At 41.7% G+C, this 23,233-nt stretch overlaps 1 protein-coding gene across 1 annotated transcript in view; it reads right to left on the reverse strand.

Moving 5' to 3' along the window:
* Positions 1 to 381: 381 nt before the first annotated feature.
* HECW1 (HECT, C2 and WW domain containing E3 ubiquitin protein ligase 1) overlaps positions 382 to 23,233 on the reverse strand; it is a gene marked incomplete at its 5' end in the record, with an annotated part of 76,944 nt that continues 54,092 nt past the window's right edge. Inside the window, 6 exons of the mRNA XM_010184387.1 lie at positions 382 to 866; positions 8,317 to 8,515; positions 9,744 to 9,858; positions 11,224 to 11,370; positions 16,530 to 16,659; positions 18,049 to 18,147. Coding sequence (XP_010182689.1) covers positions 755 to 866; positions 8,317 to 8,515; positions 9,744 to 9,858; positions 11,224 to 11,370; positions 16,530 to 16,659; positions 18,049 to 18,147 — 802 coding nt within the window. The remainder of the gene's footprint in view (positions 867 to 8,316; positions 8,516 to 9,743; positions 9,859 to 11,223; positions 11,371 to 16,529; positions 16,660 to 18,048; positions 18,148 to 23,233) is intronic.

Genomic DNA, 23,233 nt, shown 5'->3' on the forward strand with positions numbered 1-23,233 from the left:
TTGTGTGGTAAACATTACAATGGAGACGCCCCTCCCAATATCTCTGAAGTGCAAGTTCTCTCCAGTACTGGCAAGTAACAATCATAACAATCGCTTTGTTATGCTTTGCATTGCGTTACAGGTTGGTTTTTTAGTTTTTGCAGGTCTTATCTGCACCATGTATCTGGGCCAGTTCCAGCTGATGCAACTGATGTAGATCATGAGTTCGTATATAAAAATTTCAGTTTTGCTCATAGGTGTCTCTCAGATGGACAATACATACAGGGAAAACAAGGATAGATGAAGATATATTTGACCAGCTCCTAGTACTGGATTCAACGGATAAAACGTAAGATGAGCTGTGAATTGATTTAGAAGATGTGGGCATATAAAAGCTTGGAATGCTTGATGAGGTTTTTTTTATTTTTTAATCAACGTAGGTGGAAGTAAACATTTATTAACATTTGGTCAAGTGTAGTGTAACTTGCATTTGTATTTTCATTGTTAATGGAGGTATGTAGAGATATACAGAAATCTTGAGACAGTTGTTTTTCTATTGCATACAGACTAGCAGTCCATTGGAAACAGAGGATGAAAGCATGAAGGTTAGATCTTAGAGGGCGGCAGTTCTTCATGCACAGCTTTTATCAATCTTGACTTTTTGTCTGTTTGTTTTGTTTTCAAAAATAAAAACATGGGAAACCAAGATCAAATGATGGTGGACAGGAAAGGTGACATCATCAGCCAGAAAAACACCAGAAGTGCCTGAACCCCCTCATTCAAGTCCAAAGGTGCTAGTTTCTTCAACAGCTGTCAGCAGCTTTTCGTACAGCATAGAATATGAGGGGTAAGGTGGAAGATCCAAACGGTTGAAACATGTGTGTGCCCTGCAAAAGGAAAACATACTACATGTTAAGTTTAATCTAAATAACTTGAGAAAATAAGAAGTGAGAAAACAAGTTCCTACTGAGACTCAAGACATTCTAGATCATTCAGGAGAGATAAAAAGAAATTCTGACTATTAAAGCAAAACTGTCAAATTCCACCAAAATTTGAGGTACTGAAATGTATATGCACATACACATGAATATTTCAAATAGAAGATACAAGCTAAGTATCAACAGAACATCATTCTCTGCTATCCCTGCATTAGAGGTTGCAGGGATCTTGCAGGGATCTTCATGGAGAAGAATGCTGGAGGTTACTGAGGAGCTGGGGTCTAGGCACTGATAGAGAGAAAGTTCCAGAACTATCACTTTGGTTGCTTTGAGTTTTTCCAAAAAAAGGCAACCCATCTGTACATCCAACATGAGCAGCCAGTATGTTTTGCACCAGTGGACAAGCATAATGTGATGAACTATACTGACAGAATGGGCTCAGCATGTGTTTACAGTGAGGCAGGGCTGACTGGTAAAAGACCATTCAGGGATCTGCTAACTGAAGAAGGAAAGTTGCTGAAAATGTTCCTGTAAGTCAGCTGTTGGCCATCTGCTGCAAGTCTGGCCTTTAAATGTTATTTATTTGTAGTAGTCAAGGCAAAAGCAAAACATTCTGTGCAAAGCAAGCTGCCAGCTTGATGACCCCTCTTTTGCCAGTTTTATCATTACATTTACACCCGGTTCTATCACTGTATTTACCTCCAGTTGGCAGTACCTTCAAAAGAAGCCATGGAATGGGTTCCATGTATACCTCCACCTTGCTGCAGTTTTTCTGGTAGCAGCAATTAGACCCAGATGTGGACTGCACTTCACTGCATGGGGTGCTACACCCACGTGGAGCAATGAAACACTCCCTGCAGTCCACAGCAGTTCATCCATTTCAACTGACTGAAAAAATGTGGAGCTCATTCAACAAATGGGGAGGGGGCACATTTTCACTAAAATGTTTTACTTCTAGCTTTTCTTTAATTCACTATCATTTCTTCAAATCCAAAGCAGAATAGCTATCTTGGAGAAACTACTTGAAATGGTGCTAATAATCTCTTAGGTCACCCACAAGGTGAGAAAAACATGACACTGGTAGATGGGCTGGCCTAAGACTTGCAGATTCAGAGGGAGAGTTTTATCAATCACCAGTGGTGAATCATTAAAAGCAATCAGGCAACTGAAATAGCCAGAGACACATAATCTTCACTGCATCACACAACTTCAGTTAAGAGAGCTTTTATCATCCTTCTTCCCCTTCTGAATGAAGATTTGTTAGCTGATCACTCAGAGAGAGTGTACAATAAACAAAGAATTTGTGGAAATGAGCTGGGAAGACATGTGAGTTAGTGAAAAAGGAACTTTAATAAAGCCATTATTTAATACATCTTTTTGAATTAGGCATGGCAGCTCACATGTATTATCCATGAGTAGCCCTGCACTGTTTATCGTTATCTCAGCAATCTCTGGCAGCGGTAAGTTGTTTCTACAATCCGTTGCCAATATGTATCAACCACTGGGAGTTAATTAACTGGAGGATTCTTGTAGTTTATTCAGAACATGTTCATCATAAGCAAGATAGCACCATTCAGAGACAGTTGGTCTTGAGGACCTCGGTGGCCTGGCTCCAGAACTGGAAGCAGCATAGTCATGGTGGCTCAGGTGTGGATTGTGATAATATAACTTTGCTGAACCTAAAGCAGTATCTCTGTATAGTACTTAACTGTGGCACATTTAACTGTATGAGACCACTGCATCTCAGACATCACTGTCATGCATCTTATTGTGCAGTGCAGACCTATCCACAGCCATTGACTCTGGTATTTACCTTCTTGCAGACATCCATCTTGGCTGATCACCATCCGTCTCATTTCACACTGGGTATGAAACAGCCTTGCAATGCTGTTGACTTTTAGTCATTCTTGACCTCATTAAACTCAGAAAAAAGATCCATTCCTTTTCCTATTATGAGGTTTATAAGAGAGGGCTGACTAAGACTTCTCATTCAGTGTTCCCTCTCTCCTCAGTACTGCTGTGCATAGTGCCTTTGCCTCTTGCAACTGAAAGCTGAAGCCTTTATTTTCCAAACCAGACTAAAGACAAATTGTTCAGCCCCTAGTTTTTATATCATATTGCTGTGTGATACTGCAGCACACAGGGCTATTGAGAAGCAAGGATATTTTTCATAACATCTACTGTTGCCTAACTCTACCTCCAAAGGGGTAAGTTCCTCCCAAATGGTCTTGACCGCCTACTACTGATCCCAGTACGAGTGACTACAGTAAGCATAATCCAGGGGACACTTGTTATTTTGTAGTACTGGACTTGCTGCACATACTGGGGTGAAAACATTACATTAGCAGTGCAAGAAACAGTCACCGCGATGAGAAAAGTCTTTCTTCCCCTGGTTAAGTCTCCTACCACATAAGCCTGCTGACATTTGAGAGGGTGTTCAGGGAGTGAGAGGTCTGGAATAAAAATTAAGACTGGTAAGAGTTTTTATGGAAAGGATTCTGGCTTCTCTAGAAGAAAATGCATGATAGTCATGTAAACTGACTCTGACCCTCATGTGCCCTCATGATCCAGTAAGTAAAGCAGTAAATGGACCACTTAAAATTTCATTCTTCCTGGCAGTCTCTCTTTATTGCTCAAAGTAGTTTTGGTGGGTCTGAACCTTTAATCTTGCTCACAGTTCACAGTGCTGTGCTATTTCTTTTCTTTTAAGAATTCTCTCTTAAAAATATGAGTATATGGTTTTAAGATTTTGAATTCTTCTTTTCTTTGTCAACTTCCTTTAATCCCCATAACGATGAGAGTCCAAAGGCAGAAAGTGTGCACAGACTCCCCTCCTATCTCATTTATAGCTTGAACCTATCAACTAAAATAAGAGTTGCAGTCTAGCATAACCATGCCTGTCAGGCAGAAACCGGGCATTTCTCCTTTTCACCTTGCTTTCTGTAGATGAACCCGCAAACCCCCCTTTGATCAACCCAAGAGTCACAGGTATCAACTTTTGTTTCTTTTGTCTGTAAGAAGGAACACTTACATGCTGTTGGGGAACCACTGCATAACAGATGAATATAGATTTGTAGATGGTATTTCTGTTGTACGTGAGAAAAGTGGAAAGGGAGGAGGGATGGGAGATAAGGAATGATAAAAGACAGCAAAGCACATACACTGAGTCCACTGGGAAAGAAAGAAATTACGAGAACAAAGTTCTCTGTAATCATACACAATATTTTTTCATTGCTATGTGGGATTCTGGGGTGATTTGATCATCTAATAGAGAGGGACAGAATTCTCTTACAAAAGATCAGATATTTACTAGCACTCTTAATCTTGATCATACATAAACCACAGACAGTATGGTGGTAATCACTAATATTACGCTGCTGAATGAAAATCTCTTTTGATGAAGGGTACTTGCAGCTCAGCCCTGATGGGGAAAGTGACCTCATTGCGTCAAGTGTGATTATTTTAATAACTGGGATACATGCTGAAGTCCTTACTTAATTGATACACAAACAAAAATAACCTTGGAGCTGACAGGAGTTTTGGCGAGCTGAGGAATGCAACCAGAAGATGGGGCAGTGGCATTTGTAGGCACTGAATGCTTTTGCAGGCTGAGGTTTTAAAAAGAGGGAACTGTTGTCTCCTATAGCTATAGCAGAAAACACTGCTAGTTCTTTGCACAGGTTTGCTTTGGGCCAAGAGTTCTGCTCCCACAACATCAGATGAAGCTGTGTTATTCCAGCTAGAAAGCTAGTGTCTGTTCATTAATGTTTGGTGGAGAATAATGTTTGTGCAAACTACTGCTAACGCTGGTTCCATGTTAAATATCTGCATGACCCAGGAAAGGTGAAGAGGGGCTTCCTGCTTCAGAAGAGGATATAGCTGGAAGAATTGTCCATCCATCCCTACCCAGGCAACCAGTTACAAGAACTGAAATATGTAACTCTCTTCTTTTAGGAGAAAATTTTGCATATAAGATAGGGAGAGTAAAACTCAACCTTGATGAACAAGTGGTTGAACTTGTGACCTATTCAGTGTTATTTCATATGACAAGCTACATCAGTTTTGAAGAAACCATGCTGCATATCACATTGACTGTAAATCTGGCAGTCTCTTTGGAACCTGCTTTAGGATTGTAATCTAGAGATCTGGGATTAGAGCAGCATCTCTGAGCCGTAGAGTACTTTGACTTTCTGATGTGCGTGGACTCAAAGTAAATATAGATAGGAATAATGTGTCTAGTACACAAGCACACTCCAGAAATAAACTCCTGGTGTAATCTCTTATTTGTCTTACATGAACATATTACACCACTATTACCCTGTTTATGTAGGGGAACTGCTACTGATGGACGAGTGCACCAATTTAGAATGAAGTTACTGGATTCTCAACCTTCCTGAAATAGTCTTGCTTATCCTCAGTGCTTTCTGAGGAAGCACTCTAAGCATTATGTATTACTGGTTATTCTTCAAAAAGTGTTTTGCTTCAGAAATTTACACCATGCCTCTTTTCTGGGAGGGGCACATTGCTATCGCAAGTGCAAAAGCATGGCTGCTTTCGGTATGACCACATCTTTGCTCACTATAAGCAATTGGCAGCTGCATGCTCCGTTGCCAAAGTGTAAGGACAAGACATCAGGGAGAGTTGCCCAACTACTTCAGCCACCTGGAGCAGGAATGAGAGAACAGAGGAGTCCTGGACTCTCCTGATAGAGCTAAAAGTTATCTTGATATTTTGTAAAGCAGCTGAAAACCCAAAGGCCACACTAACCTGTCCCTAGGGATCCACCATCTACATGGATGTCAGGAAAGCCAAGTGCATCAAGCTTTATATGCAAGCTTCCACAATGCCTCTCACAGCATCATGTTTATTGGGTCAGGGCCTAAGAAGTAAGGCCAGAAATTAAGAGGTGCAATCCACACCTAAGCACATAAACAACTAAATCTGATGATTGCTAAGACATGAGAAAACTGTATTTTTCCTAGGACTTTGAAAATACAGAGGAAGGGTAACTCACTGTAAAATCATAGGAATTGTTAGAAGGACAAGACAATTTGTTGTGGTTTATTTTAAACAGCTAAAGTTAGTTACACTGATATTATATTCCAAGGGCCAAAAGGCCTACAGGATATGACATGACTTTTTTTTAGCCCCTAAGTCTAAGTAAATACACAAGTAAATCTAAATAAACATAAGCAATCCATAATCAGGCATTTAAAAAAAGTTTAAAATGGCATTTATGTAGTTGCTTAGCTAAGGATTTAGGGAGCCTCCAGGTTAAGCCTGTGTGTTTTATGTATTTCTTAACACTGTGTATACTTGGCAGCACCCCATAATTTTATAAAAATGCAGGTAATAATTCGCGGTGATCAAGCTGTGTTTATTCCCCATGAGCAAGTGTTGTTTCTCTTTCCCCTGGCTAAAATGAATGCAGAGCTCTAAGACTCCTAAAAGGTGCTAACAACTTTCACCTGGAAAAGGGGCCTCTTCCAGGGAGAGCAACAAGTTCGGTGATCAGCAGACAAACATGAAGTTGTTAATGTGAATATCTCGGGGCTAACTGAATCTGGGTCATAAGTAATGCCTGGGTTCACAAAGAAAGCTAAGCAGAGCAGAAAGAGGCCAATTACCTTTTCAGAACTTGATGGGTCAGCCCAGGGCATTTTCTGTGCACGTGCCAAGGCCACCCTCCCCTCTCCCCCCTTTCCATCCCAGGAGAGCAGAGAGAGCAAGCTCTGCAGAAATGCTGCACATGTCTATGATTTCCATTTGCTGCCCTTGGTCAGCTCTGAAATCCTTGCATAGAACCAGACTGTAAATATCTATATATATAGATATATATATAGATATACTGCAAAAGAAGGACCAGGCCTATGTGTAGCAAACTGTAGCTCTCAGGCTTTCTTTCCACATTGCTGGCTGAAGCTCAGAGGGCATGAGTCATCTCACTGACCTTACATGCTTTCATCTGTTTTTAAATCTCAGTGCCTACATCTAGCTTTCTTGTAGGCTCTATTTCTTCATATAGTAGAGTCTATGGTCAATGAACATAAATCAGAATATACCAGGTGCAATTCAATTGAACTTTTTTAAAAGCCTGTGTTCAGGTGAAATGAATTGTGCCTTAAAACCACTTACTTCCCTTTTCCTGACTTTAGAGGGAGTCAGTGTAAGTTGTCAGCTCACGAAGTCTCCTGACATAGTGTCCTGCTCCAGCTCCTGTGTCTCTTCAATGCATAAGAATGAGCAGGCTTCTACTAAAAGGGTTTTGGACTTTCCCGCTCTAGAGGACTCTGGAGGTCTGCTCAAGTCCATGTCTTATAATATGCTTCTGGGTAAACAACAAGGATGGCAAGTAACTAGAAAACTGGACCAAACCAGCTAATCGGATGTCTCAATATATCTGCAAGGTCTGTGAGATTTTCACTCTGTGCCATGAAAACAGCCTCCTTTGGACTGCAGCTGAAACCAAATGGTAAGAGCAGGAAGAAAGCATTCATGTTAAAGGGTAGCAAAAGTAGCAGAGGTATCTCAGAGGTGCTGAGATGTGGCCCCATGAAAATGCTCTGTAATCTCAATGGGGCAGAGCCTCAGGCAACTACAGGGACATTCAAGAAAAGGTGTTTCACTTCAGTAAGGAAGGATGAGTGCTGGTGACCAATAAAGTGCTGGAGCAGAACTCAAAGTTGAATGTATTGCTGGCTGTGCCATGGCTCTCTTGGGTGGTCTTAGGCAAGTCAGGCCACCCCTCTGTGCCCTTGTTCTGAAGCTCCTCTGGGAAGCACTGTGAAGTCTGTTGACTCTGTATGACATGGTTGCTCATTTGCTCCTAGTTGGCTGACTGAACTACATGTAACAAACTGGGTATTATCACTGTATGGTCTGAAGTCCCTTTGCTAAGCTTCCTCATGACGAAAAAGTGGAGCCATCAGAGCAAATGAAGAGATTACACTCAGGTCTCTGGCCAAAACTCAGAGGCAGGTTTTGGCTTTCATGGCTCTGTAAACTCACAAGTGTTTTTACTAGTATATTTACTGGTATATATATTACTAGTATATTTACTAGTATTTTGGAAGTAAAGGGAATAGAATCAGCTGACAGGTTCCTGCTGGACTGGATCTGTTCCAGAATCAAAATATGGGAACTAAGTTTGGACCTATGGAAATCTTAATCTTAACCATTTCACAGGATTCTCAGTAGCTTAAATTGAGCCTGCAAATCAAAAAGGCAAAAGAAAACTCTTATCTATGAATGTAATTACAGAACAAACCGATAATTGTTTCTTTGCTGTTTTAAGATGTCCTTACTGTATTCATTATCTTTCACTGGCAGAGAGATGCAAAAAGAGTACCAGGCTCACCTTTCTCACAGCACTTGGTTTTGTATCCTAGTTGGGACATACCTTGGGAGGGAGGTTATTTTCCCCCATTTCTCTATACAGAAGCGCCGTAGCCCATTGCTCCCTCGAAGAGCTGCAAACCCCTCGTATGGCACACTTGATGTTCCTGTGACGAATTGCAACAACCGGAGTCTCTGCTCATTGTTAAATCTTTCCACTGCTGCCCAGAACCACCGTATTACTATGTGTCCATCATGGTAACCTAAACCAAGAAGCAGAGAGAAATTAAAATCACCTCCTCTAAGTGGGAAGTGTAACATCGAAATATGTTCCCACTAGCATGGGGCAGTGGATCTTCTACTGCAAAGATACTGCAGTAGAAGATATTCTTGACAATAACAATATTCTTGATGGGCAGTAGGTCCCAGGCCTCATCTTGTCCTGGCTGTGGACACTATAATATTACCAACTCATTTAAAACCCTGAAACTCAAACATATTTATTTGAGGTACACTGGCCTCTCACAAATCCCTTGGCAAGAACTCAGGTTACCTGCATGAGATACAGAAGACAAATTGCGGTATGCCACGCTGTGTGAGTCCTAACGACTTAACAATTTCTGGTTCCCAAATAAATTCTCTTTTGGACTGCAACAGTGTTCAACATATGGAGAGGAGTTTGCTGCTGCAAGTCCTTCCTTGGCAAACTTCTCACCTGAGGGACTCTGTGCTTTGGTTTGTGCTAGTGAAAGCCAGCATAAACCCAGGGTGAATCTGTTTCAACAGCTAAACAGAAAAAAGGAGGAGGAGAGTAACTTGTGGGGCCAGCTGTGCTTGTGGTAAGCTGCCTATTTCAAGGTAATACAAAGGCAGTATAAACTTTGTATTTCAGGGGAGGATATGTGAACCTCAGGGACTTTCCTTTTGTAGTACAGAACTGGTAGATTTCACATTTATCCATCATCCAAGACAGCCTGGATAAATCATGCTCAGCGTTTAAAGCAAAACCAGGCCCAGCATTAGAGGAGAAGGGATAAAACCCAACTTGACATAGTTTAGGCTGAGGGGATGGTTAAGCAAATCCATACATTATTGAAGTGTAATTGAGAACTGTGAAGTTCAGCTCTTGAATTCAGCTCCCTGCTGAAGTCAAGAGGACTTGTGATATTACTTTCCGTGAGGCCAGGAGTTCATTCACTGTCATCTGAGTAAGTAACTTTTAGATCTAATACTGCAAATCCTTTTCAGGCTTTAATAGACAAAACTCCTGTTAAGTTGGTAGGAATTGAGTGGGTAGAAGTAGCAGAAGCAATTTCAGTATTATTACATCTGTAGATCCAAACCTGAGATCTTACTTATTTTATTTCATGAGTTATTCTTCACAAAAATTTCCTGAACAAAACAGGACATTTGCATCAGGAAAGACAGGAGCCTTTCATGTTTTAGACTCAAAACAGTCAAGATACTAGTAAGCATCAGCAGGCAGTTTACCTCCACGATATTCTGTGTTGTTACGCCAGTCATTGAGATCTATTTCTGCAGTGCCAGCTATAACCAGCTCCAGTTCTCTGGCATCAAAAACAGAGACAAGCCTGGAGTCTACAACCTGGAAAAAAACCAAGCTTGTAAGCACAGTTTCAGACTGGAAATAAAGCAGGTGTCTCATACATCTATGGCTCTGATGGCCAGCTCTTTAATCTGACAAAATCTGCATGCTGACAGCTAACATCCACCTCTCTGCCAATAAATCTGTGCTCTTCTTCAGGGATGCTCTTCTTCATCAGCTCTTCTTGCTGATGCTTTGAGCTGCAAACAATGATGACACATGAGATCTGACTAGAATGAAACAGTACAAGTGACAGGACATAATCTGTGCAAAACATTCATTCTGACAACTGATTCTGATAGTCAAGGACTGAATTTGTAATATGGACAGTTTATTTTATATTTGTTTTGCATTGGACTTTTATTACAATTGTGTAGGAGTACCCCCAGGTCTTCATCCACTGAAGTTGCAGCTGAGGTTCACTTTCTTCATTATGTGGAACCAAAAGCTTTAACAGCCTGCAGTATTCACAGGGATAAAAAGCTAGCAAACCTTATGCACGTTTTAGTAAACTGTATGGAGCCTCTTAGCCAACTCCTTTCTGCAGGAAAGGGCTGACCAAGTCTCTCCAGCTACAAAGCCACCCTCACTGGCTTCCATTCCCAGTAAACATCGGTGTATGACTGCTTGGAGCCACCAGTTACCAGTACTGTTCTATGTGTCCGTTATCTGCTCTTTCATTTTCCAGGGTTTCCATTCTTTCAGTTTATTTCCCTCAACTTCTACTTATATTATACAGCTGCCAGGGCAAGATACATGTTTGAATATGATTAGTAAGAGAGGCAAGAATAGGTGACTACATGGGCTGGCCAGTAATGCCACAGGTTTTCATCCAGTCTTTGGCAGTTCTTGTAGTAGCACTGCCAGAAGGATCTTCTCAGATCCAGATCTTCAGCAAAGATAAATTAGCAAAATCCAGGGAGAACAATGGCGCAGCATCCATGAATATCAGCAAGATAATAGCTGCCTGCATCCCGGGACCAACTTTGCTGTAATGAATCCCTAAAGATACAGTGCGTCACACCAGCTCCTCACTGAAGTATAAAATTCTTCACAATCTTCTTTTGTATTACAGCAGGGTGAAACAAAATTTGCAAACACCTACTTCTTTCACTATGTGAACTTCTCCTGCTCTTTATCGTTATGCACTATCATATTCAGAATACACATTTCTTTCCTTTTTCCCTTAATGCTAAACATGCCATATCCAAGGTCCCTGTATCTACAAATCCAGGCACTTCAATTCCTTGCCATCTGTGTCTGTTTAGCTATTTCCTAAGGTACCGAAGAAGCACGGTTTAACCATGGAGTCACTTCATTCAGATGAGGAATGGAAGACTCTGGGAGCACCATTTTGTTACTTACTTCGTAGAAGCCACGGACCAGGGCCTCTGTTTGCTGAACCACTCCTCGTTCCACTCGCCACTTAACCATTCTCTCGATGTACTCCTTTTTGTTCTTTTCTGTCACTGCTGTATTTGCCCCTCCAGATTTCAACTCTCTCTCTGTCACCTACAGAACAAAGAAAAATAGTGGTGTAGCAACGTATGGATCACACTGTGTTTCAAATTTAAATTGTACTTTGAAAATGTAAATGAAAAATATAACAGCCATATTTCTAGTTCTGGACGCCTGGCCTCTTGTTCATTTGCAGAAGAAACAAAAAGGTTAATGAGGGATGCCCCCTCAGCCCCCGACTTATCCCCAGCTGAACTTGGGCTTTAGGTTACTCCAAACTGTACCAGCGAAGATTGATTTGGAGAGCACCATCTGTAAGCCATATACAGTGTGCCACTCTGGCCCATCTTTTCATCCTTCTACACCCCTTTCCCACCCAGAAAGGTTGACAACCAGTCCAGCTTGCTACTTGCTGCAGATTATCCAAGCAATGGTACAGAAAACAACAGGATGGAGAGGCAAACACAGTATTGGAATAGGCAGGCTGTTTCGCCAACTAGAAGGGATATCTACGTGTCTCTTAGGCAACAAGTGTTACCCTTCCCCAAGCACTAATAAATGTGTTCACTCAGAAATGCCAAGAGCAAAAAAAAATATCACAAAATGAATACTCCCAATACTCTTCCTTAACAAGACCTGGACAGATGACAAATACAGTCACTGTGGGATTCAGAGTTTTGTATCAGTCAGCTAAACCTGAGAAGTGTTTGTACTATAAATAACTTTTTTTAAAAAAACAAGAGCTACAGCATTTCATTGCATTTTAATGGTTAATTTAGTTGGCTTGGGTTACTAAGGCTTAAGACTGAGAAAGTATTTAAGGTATCAATCTAGATTCTAGCCAGCAAGCACATACTCCTCACAAGTGACAGAAAATAATATATATCTTGCAATTATTTACGCATTCAATCTAGTGGATTTAAAAGGAAGAATGTTTTGATCTTCTCTTCAGTTTTCTGCTCCTATAACAATGTCTTCTAGCACAGATACTAAATGAGCTGCATGAATACATATTATTTGTATTATTTACATGTTATTAATATTATTATCTATTTATCAGCCCAACAGGGAGCACATAGCTTATATAGTATTTAGGTCACTTTCCTTGAGGGACCTGTTGTAACATTATGAATTATAGAAACACTCAGTGAGTCATCTAATCTGCAGCTTTGTTGAGAAACAGCAAGAACAAGAAGGGCTGGGTGTAACGAGTTAGGAATTCTTAGCTGGTTCAGGTTAAATTCCCAAATGTAAATCACTGCATCACCATTATACAAGCAACACTGCATCGTCCAGAGGGTGAGACTCTGACCCAGCTGCCATGCTGTATTCTCAAGACTATGCAGCATCAAGATAGAGCTGTCAAAACCAACGACTAAAAGTTGCCTGGCTTTAAACATGACCATAAGTCTAGATGTTCTAGATCTCCTGCAGGACTTCCCATAAACACCTAGATAAGCTGGCGATTTCTTCAGCTTCTCATTATCCTTATAATTTCAGATACGATGAGTTATCTAGAATCAGAGGCAGGCAATCAGTAACAATGTGTCCCTATTTTTTCTCTCTGGTCCATAGAAGCATTTAAACACAGCTGCAAGCTAGAATTCAGAATGAGGTTTCAGAGTAGCAAGGAGACATTACAACCAATCCAGCCCATTCCTTTTGCCTGACTAGAGCAATTGGCAGGGCTTGGGAGACAGGTCCTATCCACGTATAGAGATGAAAAGCTCAGAGGCCTGGAAGAACATTTTCTAGTGGGTGAGAGCATGAGAAAGTACTTGGGGTCACAACGGACACCTCTCAATCTTATAAGCAAAATTCTCAAATTTGCATCCAGTCCCCACCAGTAAAAATTTGTGACACTTGGTTTGATATGGTATTTTTGCTATTGCTGTTGTGTTCTGGGCTCCAGTATGCAAGAAGGCTAGAGCTCTCAGTATTAAATTCTAATTTTAAAAGTACCAAGAAAGAGGATTTGGCCCAAAAGGTTTAAAAGCTAAATACACATCAGAGATGAGACAAGAAAGAAAAAAATAAGGTAGTAGTGACTGGTTAATAATGAAGTCATTGTGGAAGCAGGACAAAAGGGCTGTAACCCATCTACTGCACAGTTTCTCAAAGAACAACTATTTCTTGTTTCCCTTACCCAACCCCTGAAATCCAGCTTCCTAAATTTTAGCAGAGCTCCCACTGTGATCTACACTTGCACATGTATCCAGCAAAACAATGTTCAGTTGGCATTTACGTGGTCAGATACTCTTGGCATGCAAGAATTTCCAACTGGGATCCATCTGTGAGCACAAAATGTGATTGTGATTTCTTCGTTATTTTGCTGTCAGCACTTGGCAAATTTCAGAACAGGGAAAACCTCACTTTCACTTAGGACTCTTGGATTCTGACAGCTGTAATTCACAGCAAGAACCAGTTTTTTCCCTATCACTTTATCTAGCAAGGTTAGTGTCTAGGACATATGAAATAAAGTACTAGACAACATGTGAACTGGCATAAAAATCTGGCTTTTAGCATTCATTTGCTTTCATATCACAGTATCTACAACAGATTTGATTTTATTCTGTTCTCTTTGGAGCCATCTCTTATCTTTCACAACAGACTTCTATGTAACTGTCTAGCTCTTTTCTTTGGAGAAAGCATAACAGGTAATTAGTGTGCCAAATGTTACCTTCAGAGGCATCAGAGCAATTCAGGCTGAGATTCTTATCTTTCTAGTCTTCCAATGTAAATACAAACTTGTCTCATCTGTCTTTGTGAATATGTCTGTATGTTTCTGTCTGTCTTTATGTATTAGTCTTAAATAGCTATACCTGCCAGGGAAACCACTGTACTGTCAACTGAATGTCATGCAGGCTCTTAGCTCAAAGCCTGTGAAAAAACTCTGCATTGAAGTTTATGGAAAGACAGTGTTACCTTTCCTACAGAGAAATTTCATCTGCCTTTGACTCTGCTTATCTGTCAGGACCTTGTACTATAAGCAGACTAAATTCAGTTTTGAAAATATCCCCTGAAGTCTTGCTCACTTTCTGTTACTTTCAATTTATATTGGAGCCAGAATTCCTCCTGTCAGAAACTCGTCTAACTCTCCCCTAGCTCACAGAGCTACCCTAGCTCTGTGCAAACTCCTCCTGTTACCTTTATTTTCAAGGGCTAAGAGCCACTCTCTCTATATTCCACCTGATCTCTCTGCTCTCTTTGATGCTGTGTGTCTGCTTGTGTAAGCACAAGTTAACTTCCATCTGTTGAGCTTCTGCATTGCTTGGTGAGCTTGGTTCTTCAGTCTCTGGTTTTCAGTATCACCTTGGAGGTCCTTCCTCTTGGTCTGAATATTGCTTTGGGTCCCTTCAATGCTTTCCAGAGATACCTATAATCTAGCATGGGTTAAACCAGCAAAGAGCACCAGGGCTTCAGTGCAAGCCAAAGAATTCCACAGAAGACACTTACTCTGGTTGCCAGTCTGCACTTAAGCCAAGGTGGCACCCTATTTAAGGCTATAGTTATCCAGATCAGCTAGGGTAGAGAGAATTGTCTGACTAAGGCAGAGTTGAGTGGAAGAAAGCATAATAAACTGATGTACATACCAAGTTGGTAAGTAGGTGCAAGGTAAGTGGCACAGAATCCAACAGGGATATATCAAAATAAGGGTGAAAGTTGCCAGGTCTTACACCACCTGCCACATGCTTTTCTTCACTCCTAACCTCCCATCCTTTAAGTCACATCAGCTTTAAGTTACATTGCTTGCATTCACCAAATGCCACATCTATGTGAACTACATAACTTTACAGAACTTTACTAAGGCGTTTGACACCGTCTCCCACAGCATCCTCCTGAAGAAACTGGCTGAGCATGGCTTGGACGGGCACACACTTTGCTGGGTTAAAAACTGGCTGAATGGCCAAGCACAGAGAGTTGTGGTGAATGGAGCTAAATCCAGTTGTTGACCAGTCACAAGTGGTGTTGCCCAGGGCTCTGTTTTGGGGCCAGTCCTGTTTAACATCTTTATCAGTGATCTGGATGAGGGGATTGAGTTCTCCCTCAGCAAGTTTGCAGATGACACTAAGTTGGGAGGGAGTGTTGATCTGCCTGAGGGTAGGAAGGCTGTGCAGAGGGACCTGGATAGGCTGAATCAATGGGCTGAGGCCAACTGTATGAGCTTCAACAAGGCCAAGTGCCGGGTCCTGTACTTTGGTCGCAATAACCCCATGCAGCGCTACAGGCTTGGGGACGAGTGGCTGGAAAGCTGCCAGGCAGAAAAGGACCTGAGGGTCCTGGTGGACAGCAGGATGACCATGAGCCAGCAATGTGCCCTTGCGGCCACTAAGGCCAATGGCATCCTGGGGTGTACTAGCAGGGGTGTGGTGAGTAGGTCGAGAGAGGTTCTCCTTCCCTTCTACTCTGCCCTGGTGAGACCGCATTTGGAATATTGTGTCCAGTTGTGGGCCCCTCAGTTCAAGAAGGACAGGGAGTTGCTTGAAAGAGTCCAGCGCAGAGCCACAGAGATGATTGAGGGAGTGGAGCATCTCCCTTATAAGGAGCAGCTGAGGGAGCTGGGTCTCTTGAGCTTGGAGAAGAGGAGACTGAGGGGTGACCTCATGAATGTTTATAAATTTGTAAAGGGCGAGTGTCAGGAGGAAGGAGCCAGGCTCTTCTCAGTGACAGCCAATGACAGGACAAGGGGCAATGGGTGCAAGCTGGAGCATGGCAGGTTCAATCTGAATATGAGGAAAAACTTTTTTACTGTGAGGGTGACAGAGCACTGGGCCAGGCTGCCCAGAGAGGTTGTGGAGTCTCCTTCTCTGGAGACATTCAAAATCTGCCTGGACATGTTCCTGTGTGACCTAGTCCAGGTGATCCTGCTCTGGCAGGGGGATTGGACTGGATGAACTTTCAAGGTCCCTTTCAGCTCCTAAGATTCTGTGAACTGTGAACATCCCTGAGAGAAGAGCTGCACTCCACTTCAGAAAATTCCTCATGCTCATCAGTGTGTGGTTCATTAGGCCTGTAGGGGTGCTGGTATTTTATATTATATGCCCTAAGAATAAACATCTGCATTGAAACAGGTGGCTTGAAAGAAACAGAAGGTAGGAGAAGAAAATGTCACTGAAAGGTGAAAGGATCTGTTCTGACAAAAAGATGTTCATCATGCTCAACTTTGTCAGCTTCAACTTTGCTTTTCAGATGTTTTGCATAGCTGTGCTCACCTGTCCAAACACCTCCTCATTCACTGTGAAGGTGAGATCCAGGATATCTGTGATGTTATTATCCTTCATCCACTGCAAGCTCTGGTGGAACTCTTCATCCAGGTACTCCAAGTCGCTTAAATCACATGGCCTGATTGTGAGGCAAGAAAAAAGATGCAGCTGAATATATGACCCCGTGACTATTGGCAGGATGACTTACTAAGAATGTGAACAAATTTATGCTGAAAAACATAAAGCTGGTGTTCGTTTGCTTTTGTTAACATCAAAGCGTGCTACACAGACCCTCTTAAAGCAGTTCTGCAACTGTCTGCTTTGCATGGCTGGGCTCAAGGCCAAATCTCTTGGCTGCCTGCACTAGTTGCACTCAGAAGGCACCCCTGGGGCTCGATTTTATGTGAATCTTCAGGACGCCCTGCACTTAAGAGCACATGCTTACCTTCAGTTTGGATGAGCCCCACCAAGTTGTGCCTGGCTGCTTCCATGTATCTATCATCCTTGAGGTGAGCACACAAAACTGACGTAAAGCAGACCAGGCAGCCTAAATTTCTGCTAATAAGGAGCTGACCTTGTCTACTGAAAAGGCAGGTAATGTTACAGGCAGTCTGGTTTCAGACCCCCTAAAAGAACAATAAGGATGCAGGGAGCACTCTAGGTTTCAGGCTATTTCCAGACTAGCTCAGATACAACATAGATATGAGTGTTTGGACCCTAGCAATACTCGCTAAAAAAAAATAAATACAGTTACAGAACCCAAAGAACTTTTAAGACAAATATTTTTGCTGATTTGGAACCATCCTAAGAGATAAAACTATTTAATCTACACTTTATGCTGCTATTTGTCATTTAATTGCAGTCTTGACTCACTACTTAGGACTTTTCTTACTGCTTCAAGTTCTATGTACCTTGTCTTACTGCAGTCTATTCATTAAAGAGAGGCAGATTGTCAATTAAAGTTAACCTTATAAACTTGACATTGAAATTAATATATTACTGGTAGCTTCTGTTTACTAGTGTAAAAGACAGTAGAAGACCAACAAGAAACATTTACATTTTATATCTACATTAGCATTTCTAATTAACCTGACTTGTGTTTAGAATGAAAACTTAGTCCACACCAGCAAGGCATGAGAAATTATGTATTTTTCTTAATATTACTTCCCCACACTCTTTTTTTTGTTGTTATTTTGTTTTGTTCCATCAAAGATGCTTTTCAGTCTTCCACGTAGTTGAAGTCTGGTAACTTTTCATCAGTAGCAAACTCTGGAAATATGGGTCAGTAACTTTCAAATGTGTGTTCCTAAATGTCACATTTATTATGCACTTTTATCACACTGTCAATATTTATGAAGGGCAAGTTCTTGGAGAAAATAAAGAATAATTAAGACATGTTTATTTTCTATCACAGACCAACTAACCAACAGCAGAAAGGACTTGAAGGTCAGAGCACTCTAAGCAACTCCACAAGAGTCTGTAGTATTCACTGAGGGATCACTGTTTCTGGTTGCATGCTTATACTTACAGCCTTAGCAGTGCTTTGTAGAATGGCCTTGTGAAGAAAGCATCAAGAAGGTACTGATGAATGAGAGCCAGGCCAAGAATACGACCGCTGAACCTGAACCTGGGATATAAAAATGCAGAGTAAAAAAGTTACAAAGTGTAACTCAGGACATTCAGCATAGAAACTCTCACAGGTAGCAACTATTCTTTGTTTCTAAGTTAGTTTCTCACATTTATTCATTTGTTTCTTTTTCTCTGAGCAGATACCTAACACCACTCCTTGCATTTCTGATCAAAAATGGATCTCTTCTTGATCCATCTCCTGCAGTACCCATATGTGCAACTGGCATGTTAGATGCCAAACCAGTAAGCACTCTCAAGACCAACTTTCTGTGATCTTTAGCTGAATGTTCTGATACAGACTGTCTGTACCAAACACAATATTTAGCCAGTGAAATGCTGTAATACTCCATCTCACCTCTGCAGAAAACATATTATCAAAACAGCTGCAATGGACATCTGGTGACTCAGTATATCCAGTTTCTGACTGGTTACAACTCTTTCAAAGGTGAGGAAGGTGAGGCTTTAAATTACTTCAAAAGGTTAACAAGATGACTCCGTAGGAGGGAAACTGAAGTTCAAGTAAGTTAACTGTTGTGACCAGGGATACAAACGAAAATCAATACCTAAAGCTCAGGCAAGCTGTCTCCAGACCATTTTCTTTATGGTGATGTTTAGCCATGTTCAGTAATTACATATTCTTGTGTTTGTTTTTGTTTTGTAAGAACAAGAACCCCTAGTCCCGCTCCAAGTATCCTCAAATAGTGCCCTGGCCATTATACTCTATGACGTGTGATGATAAGCTGTTAATTTTTTCTTTCTGATTTCTTCTATGACTTATTAGATATTCTTCCACCAAACGTGGTTTTAAATTAGTAATCTCAGACAGAAAAATACAGAACTGGTATGGGTCCAGTTGAGTTTGTTTTTTGTAAAAGCAACCCTCATCACCCATCCAAAACTTGCTGACTTATAAAAAAGGAAAAGGAAAAAACCCAGTATCCCAAGCGTGAGCACTCCGAGCCTGAGCTCGCTGACATCATAGTAAAGTTTTATTGCACAAAAGATGAGAAACATCAAAAAGCCAAGGAACCTTCCTACCACTACAAGAACCAGTGCAAAGACCCCTCCTGCATATGAATGAAACATGAGTCTCACTGTAATAAAAGTGGCACAGAGTATCTGTTCAGTCAACTTTATCCTCATGGGACAGAACAACAAGAGCTTAGTATGTCAAATGGGGCACAAAATAACATGCTGTAGGCCCAATTAGCATTTACATCACCGCAGAAGCTGCCTCCAGGCCCCCTGCATCCAAGAAAGGTGCTTATGATATGCAGCTGACTGGTAACAGAAGAGCGATTATATTATCCCCTTACAGCTGTTTCCACAGCAGCAACAAAAGGCAGCTGTTGGGTCTAGTTAGGACCTGCTTCACTTCACTTGTGCTCTGGTGCAATTTTTCCAGCAAAAAGCAATGAAAAGAGAGGGGGCTGACACAATGAAAGCACAGTCGAAGCCAGACAGCTCAAATCCCAGAAATGCTGAGCCTGTAATCCATCAGTTTTATAGCACCTTCAGGATATATAATCCAGTACATTTGTCCTAAATAAAGCATGTTGGCTTTTTTGGTTTTGTTCTTCAACATCTCCCTTCCCCCATCCAATCCTATATGTTTTGAAAGCTAACGCTGAATGAAAACAGTACAAGCACTGGGTGTTCCTCAGCACAGTGCTCACCTCATGGCTACTCACCTACGTGGGGCTGGGCAGGCAGCAGCTGCCTTTTGGAATAAAGTAAAGCTGAAAGCAGATTGCCAAGAAAAGTCTCATGGATTTGGGACTGCTGTTTCTGCTAAGAAATTGCTTGAATGTGTGAACAGTATCGATTTTCTTCTTGCTCTCTGCATCACTTCTGTACCTCTATGTGGCTTTGAGGGCATTCATGCAAAGCTGATGTGAAAGGGTAATGCACCTAGATCAAGGTGTTTACAGTCACAAGCATATGTTACAGTAGCCGTTAATGGCAAATTTAATTTGAAACTGTGCCTCATGGCAGAAATGTTTCAAACCACCTAAAGGCCGCAGGCAACATTCCTGTGTGGAAGGACTAAGTCCGGTGGGTCAACCCAAGCAAACGTGTGCAGAGCAACTTCAGGTTGTGTGGTCCATCAGTTTGGCCTTGCACTTGCAGCCTTCTGGGACACATCAAGGCTCGCTCAAACTGGGGCCCTGACTGTGGTTGCACAGTCCCAGCCCTTACACTGGTACTGCATAGGAAAACAAGTCCAGTACTAACTGGTCTGGATAAAGGAGAAGAAATAATTAACAAGGCATTGCCACTCCTGGTGCCTGTCAAAGCAATGGATAATAAAGCTGTGTTGCAGACTGTATTTCTTGACAGCTCCATTCCACTCCAGCAGACACAGTGCTTTGTGGCCAAAGCATATGAGCTCTCTAGTCCACAAACACTTCTTCCCCTCACACCGTTTTGGTTATCTCTGCAGAGACTCACTACATGACTCCCTGCTCTGAAGACTGATGCAAGAGAAGGTCCTCTGACCCCTTGTTCATTTTGGATAGGACCTGGGACCACAGATGACACCCCTATGGTCCAGCAGTGCACTGAGAAACATGGACTGTGGTAAGGCAATGGATGGCTATTAAAAGGTTTGCTACTCCTCAGAGGACAACTATACAGTCTATCTGCATGTGTGTCCATACAGTCCACCAAGCTGACACCATGATCAGCCAAGCATAACAGTCCCACTTTAAAATATATAAAAACTTACAAAAAAGCAGCAAGAAACAAATCGCCCTCCTTACAAAAGCCTAGTAAAACAAAAGCAGACTTCTGTGTGGTTTGTTTTTTTTCCTGAAGAATTAAGAGCATGGGTGAGATTCAGAGATGGGTGAGACAGTCTCTTCAGAAAAAAAACAAGTTTTTTTGACAGAATAAGCAGCACAAAGGTAAATCCTGGCTGGAGGGCACATACCTTCCTTAAACCTGCCTTACATTTATCTTCCAAGGAAGTGTAAAATGCTTGTTTGATCTTTTTCTAGCAGGAAAGATAGCTTTGGAAAGGTGGGGAATGTGATGTGTTGTCTTGCTCTAGCCATTTCTTTCAACATCCTCTCCTTTTGGAAACAATGACTGAGTCTGAGTAACTGAGTAACAGACTGAGTCTGCTCCAGCAGAGAAGGGAAATGCGGGAGGGAGTTAATGAACAAGAAATGGTGGAACAAGAGACAGAATTAATGAGCACGAGAGCTGCTCTGGTTTGCCGGCCTATTGACACCGTTCATCCACTCAAAAAGGACATTGTGTGCACCTGCTTTCTGGCTTTTAACACTGCAACTCTTTGTAGAAGTTTCCACACTATCCAGCTAACTTCCTTTCCTTCTGGAGGCTGCAGGTGCCCCTGAAACAGCCTGTTTTCACAGCAGCCTGTTGCAAAATAACAGGCTCGTTCTCCTCAGTGGGACTCTCTGCATACTTACTGCACGTCTGCATACACAGGGAGAGACAAATCCATATGCTGAAGCAGTGACTGAGCAATAAATTTTCCTCCAATTGCAGATGAGTCACAGGAAATTTAATTTACTCTGGTCCTTATCATATAGCAGCAGAGTAAGGCAGGACCTATAATGATCCTTAGTTACAGGGCTCTCTCTTAACTGGTTGAATGAACACAGCTCTACTTTATGGCAGTCCTTTCTTGGATTCAGGTGGAGAATGATATATCTCAACAAAATTGTAATCTATGTGTACGGGGGAAGAGTGGTTTTTATCATTCTATAGGGGATGCTTTGGTAACCATGTCTTGTGGCCTAAATTGGGTATAGTTTGAGGGACTTTAAATCCTAAATAAAGGAAGCACCTGATCGGATTAAAAAGACTGAAAATCTTGCAAACTTTATCTCACTCAAACACATCAGCTGGGTTTAAGTGTGCCCTTCTTGGTGCAGTAGCTTGTGAAAAAATATTCAAAGGGCTCAAGAGAGATGACTGTAATAGGGTTCACATCAAATTTGAAAATGTCATTTTCCTTCCACAAGACTACTGAAAACTTGCTTTCATCTGTAAGACAAATTTACACATTCTGTTGCACCAGTTCTGAAGCTTTTGCCTGTTTAATCATGCAGATGAACTTTTGGCCACCTGAAAGACAAGCTGAACAAATGAGGCTGCACTGCAGCACAGGATTTCTTCCCTTGGCAGCTCTTGTAAGGGGGAACGATGTTTGGCAGGCGGATACAGCTGGAAAGCCTATTAGTCCTTCCACAGTGGCAGAGATTGGACCTAATTTCAAGCATTAATAGATACCAGAGAATCTAAAAAGGGGCAAGTATTTAGAAGGGCCCAATCATGGGAAAGACTTCACTCTTACTAGACAACAGGGAATGCAGTCATGAAACCCACATTTGTGAGAAAGAAACCAGGCACTGTGGGTTCCAGAGGCTGTGGTACAGCTTGTCTTAAAGGGCAGTTAAAACCTCCATTGTGACGAAGGCACTCATGAACATCCTGAGGGCCAGAAACTGCTGTATAAAGGAGTGGAATCACCAGCACTAGCACATTCTAAATCAAGAAGTTTTTTTTTTTTAAATGCAAGAAAGTTCTAAGAATGGTTACAGCAACTCTGTGTGGCCTCATACACTGTAAATTTTAAGCAAAATGAGCAGTGGGTCAGGCATATGCACCAGAGGTGTGTGTCTATATGCTAGTAGCACATATCCTTGTATTGGCTCAGTGCAGGATATGATCAACATGTTCTGTAATGAGCTACATCTACAGAGCAATAACCTAGCAGTAGATCAGACCATCTTTACAAAACCTTGGCAGTGGATCAAATCCACACCTCTATCAGCCTTCATTAACAAATGCCTTTCTTTAGTTTGGTGTGCATGTTTAACCTCTACTCACACAAATGACAGAACATTTGAATGGGCTAATGTGATGACGTGGAGGGATCTATTGTCAGGAAGGTTAGCCATGCAGGTTGGGATAGCCAACGCCATTCTGCTTATCCGACTTGCATCTGCAAACCTTGCAGACTGCCTCTTTGCCACCATGTCATTTGGAGCTGTGGCAAATTCTCTCTGCATATTTGCAGGCTCAGAGGTGGACACTGTGGCATTCCAGCA

The sequence above is a fragment of the Mesitornis unicolor genome, unplaced genomic scaffold (genome assembly GCF_000695765.1).
Source record: "Mesitornis unicolor isolate BGI_N332 unplaced genomic scaffold, ASM69576v1 scaffold38485, whole genome shotgun sequence".
NCBI lineage: Eukaryota > Metazoa > Chordata > Aves > Mesitornithiformes > Mesitornithidae > Mesitornis > Mesitornis unicolor.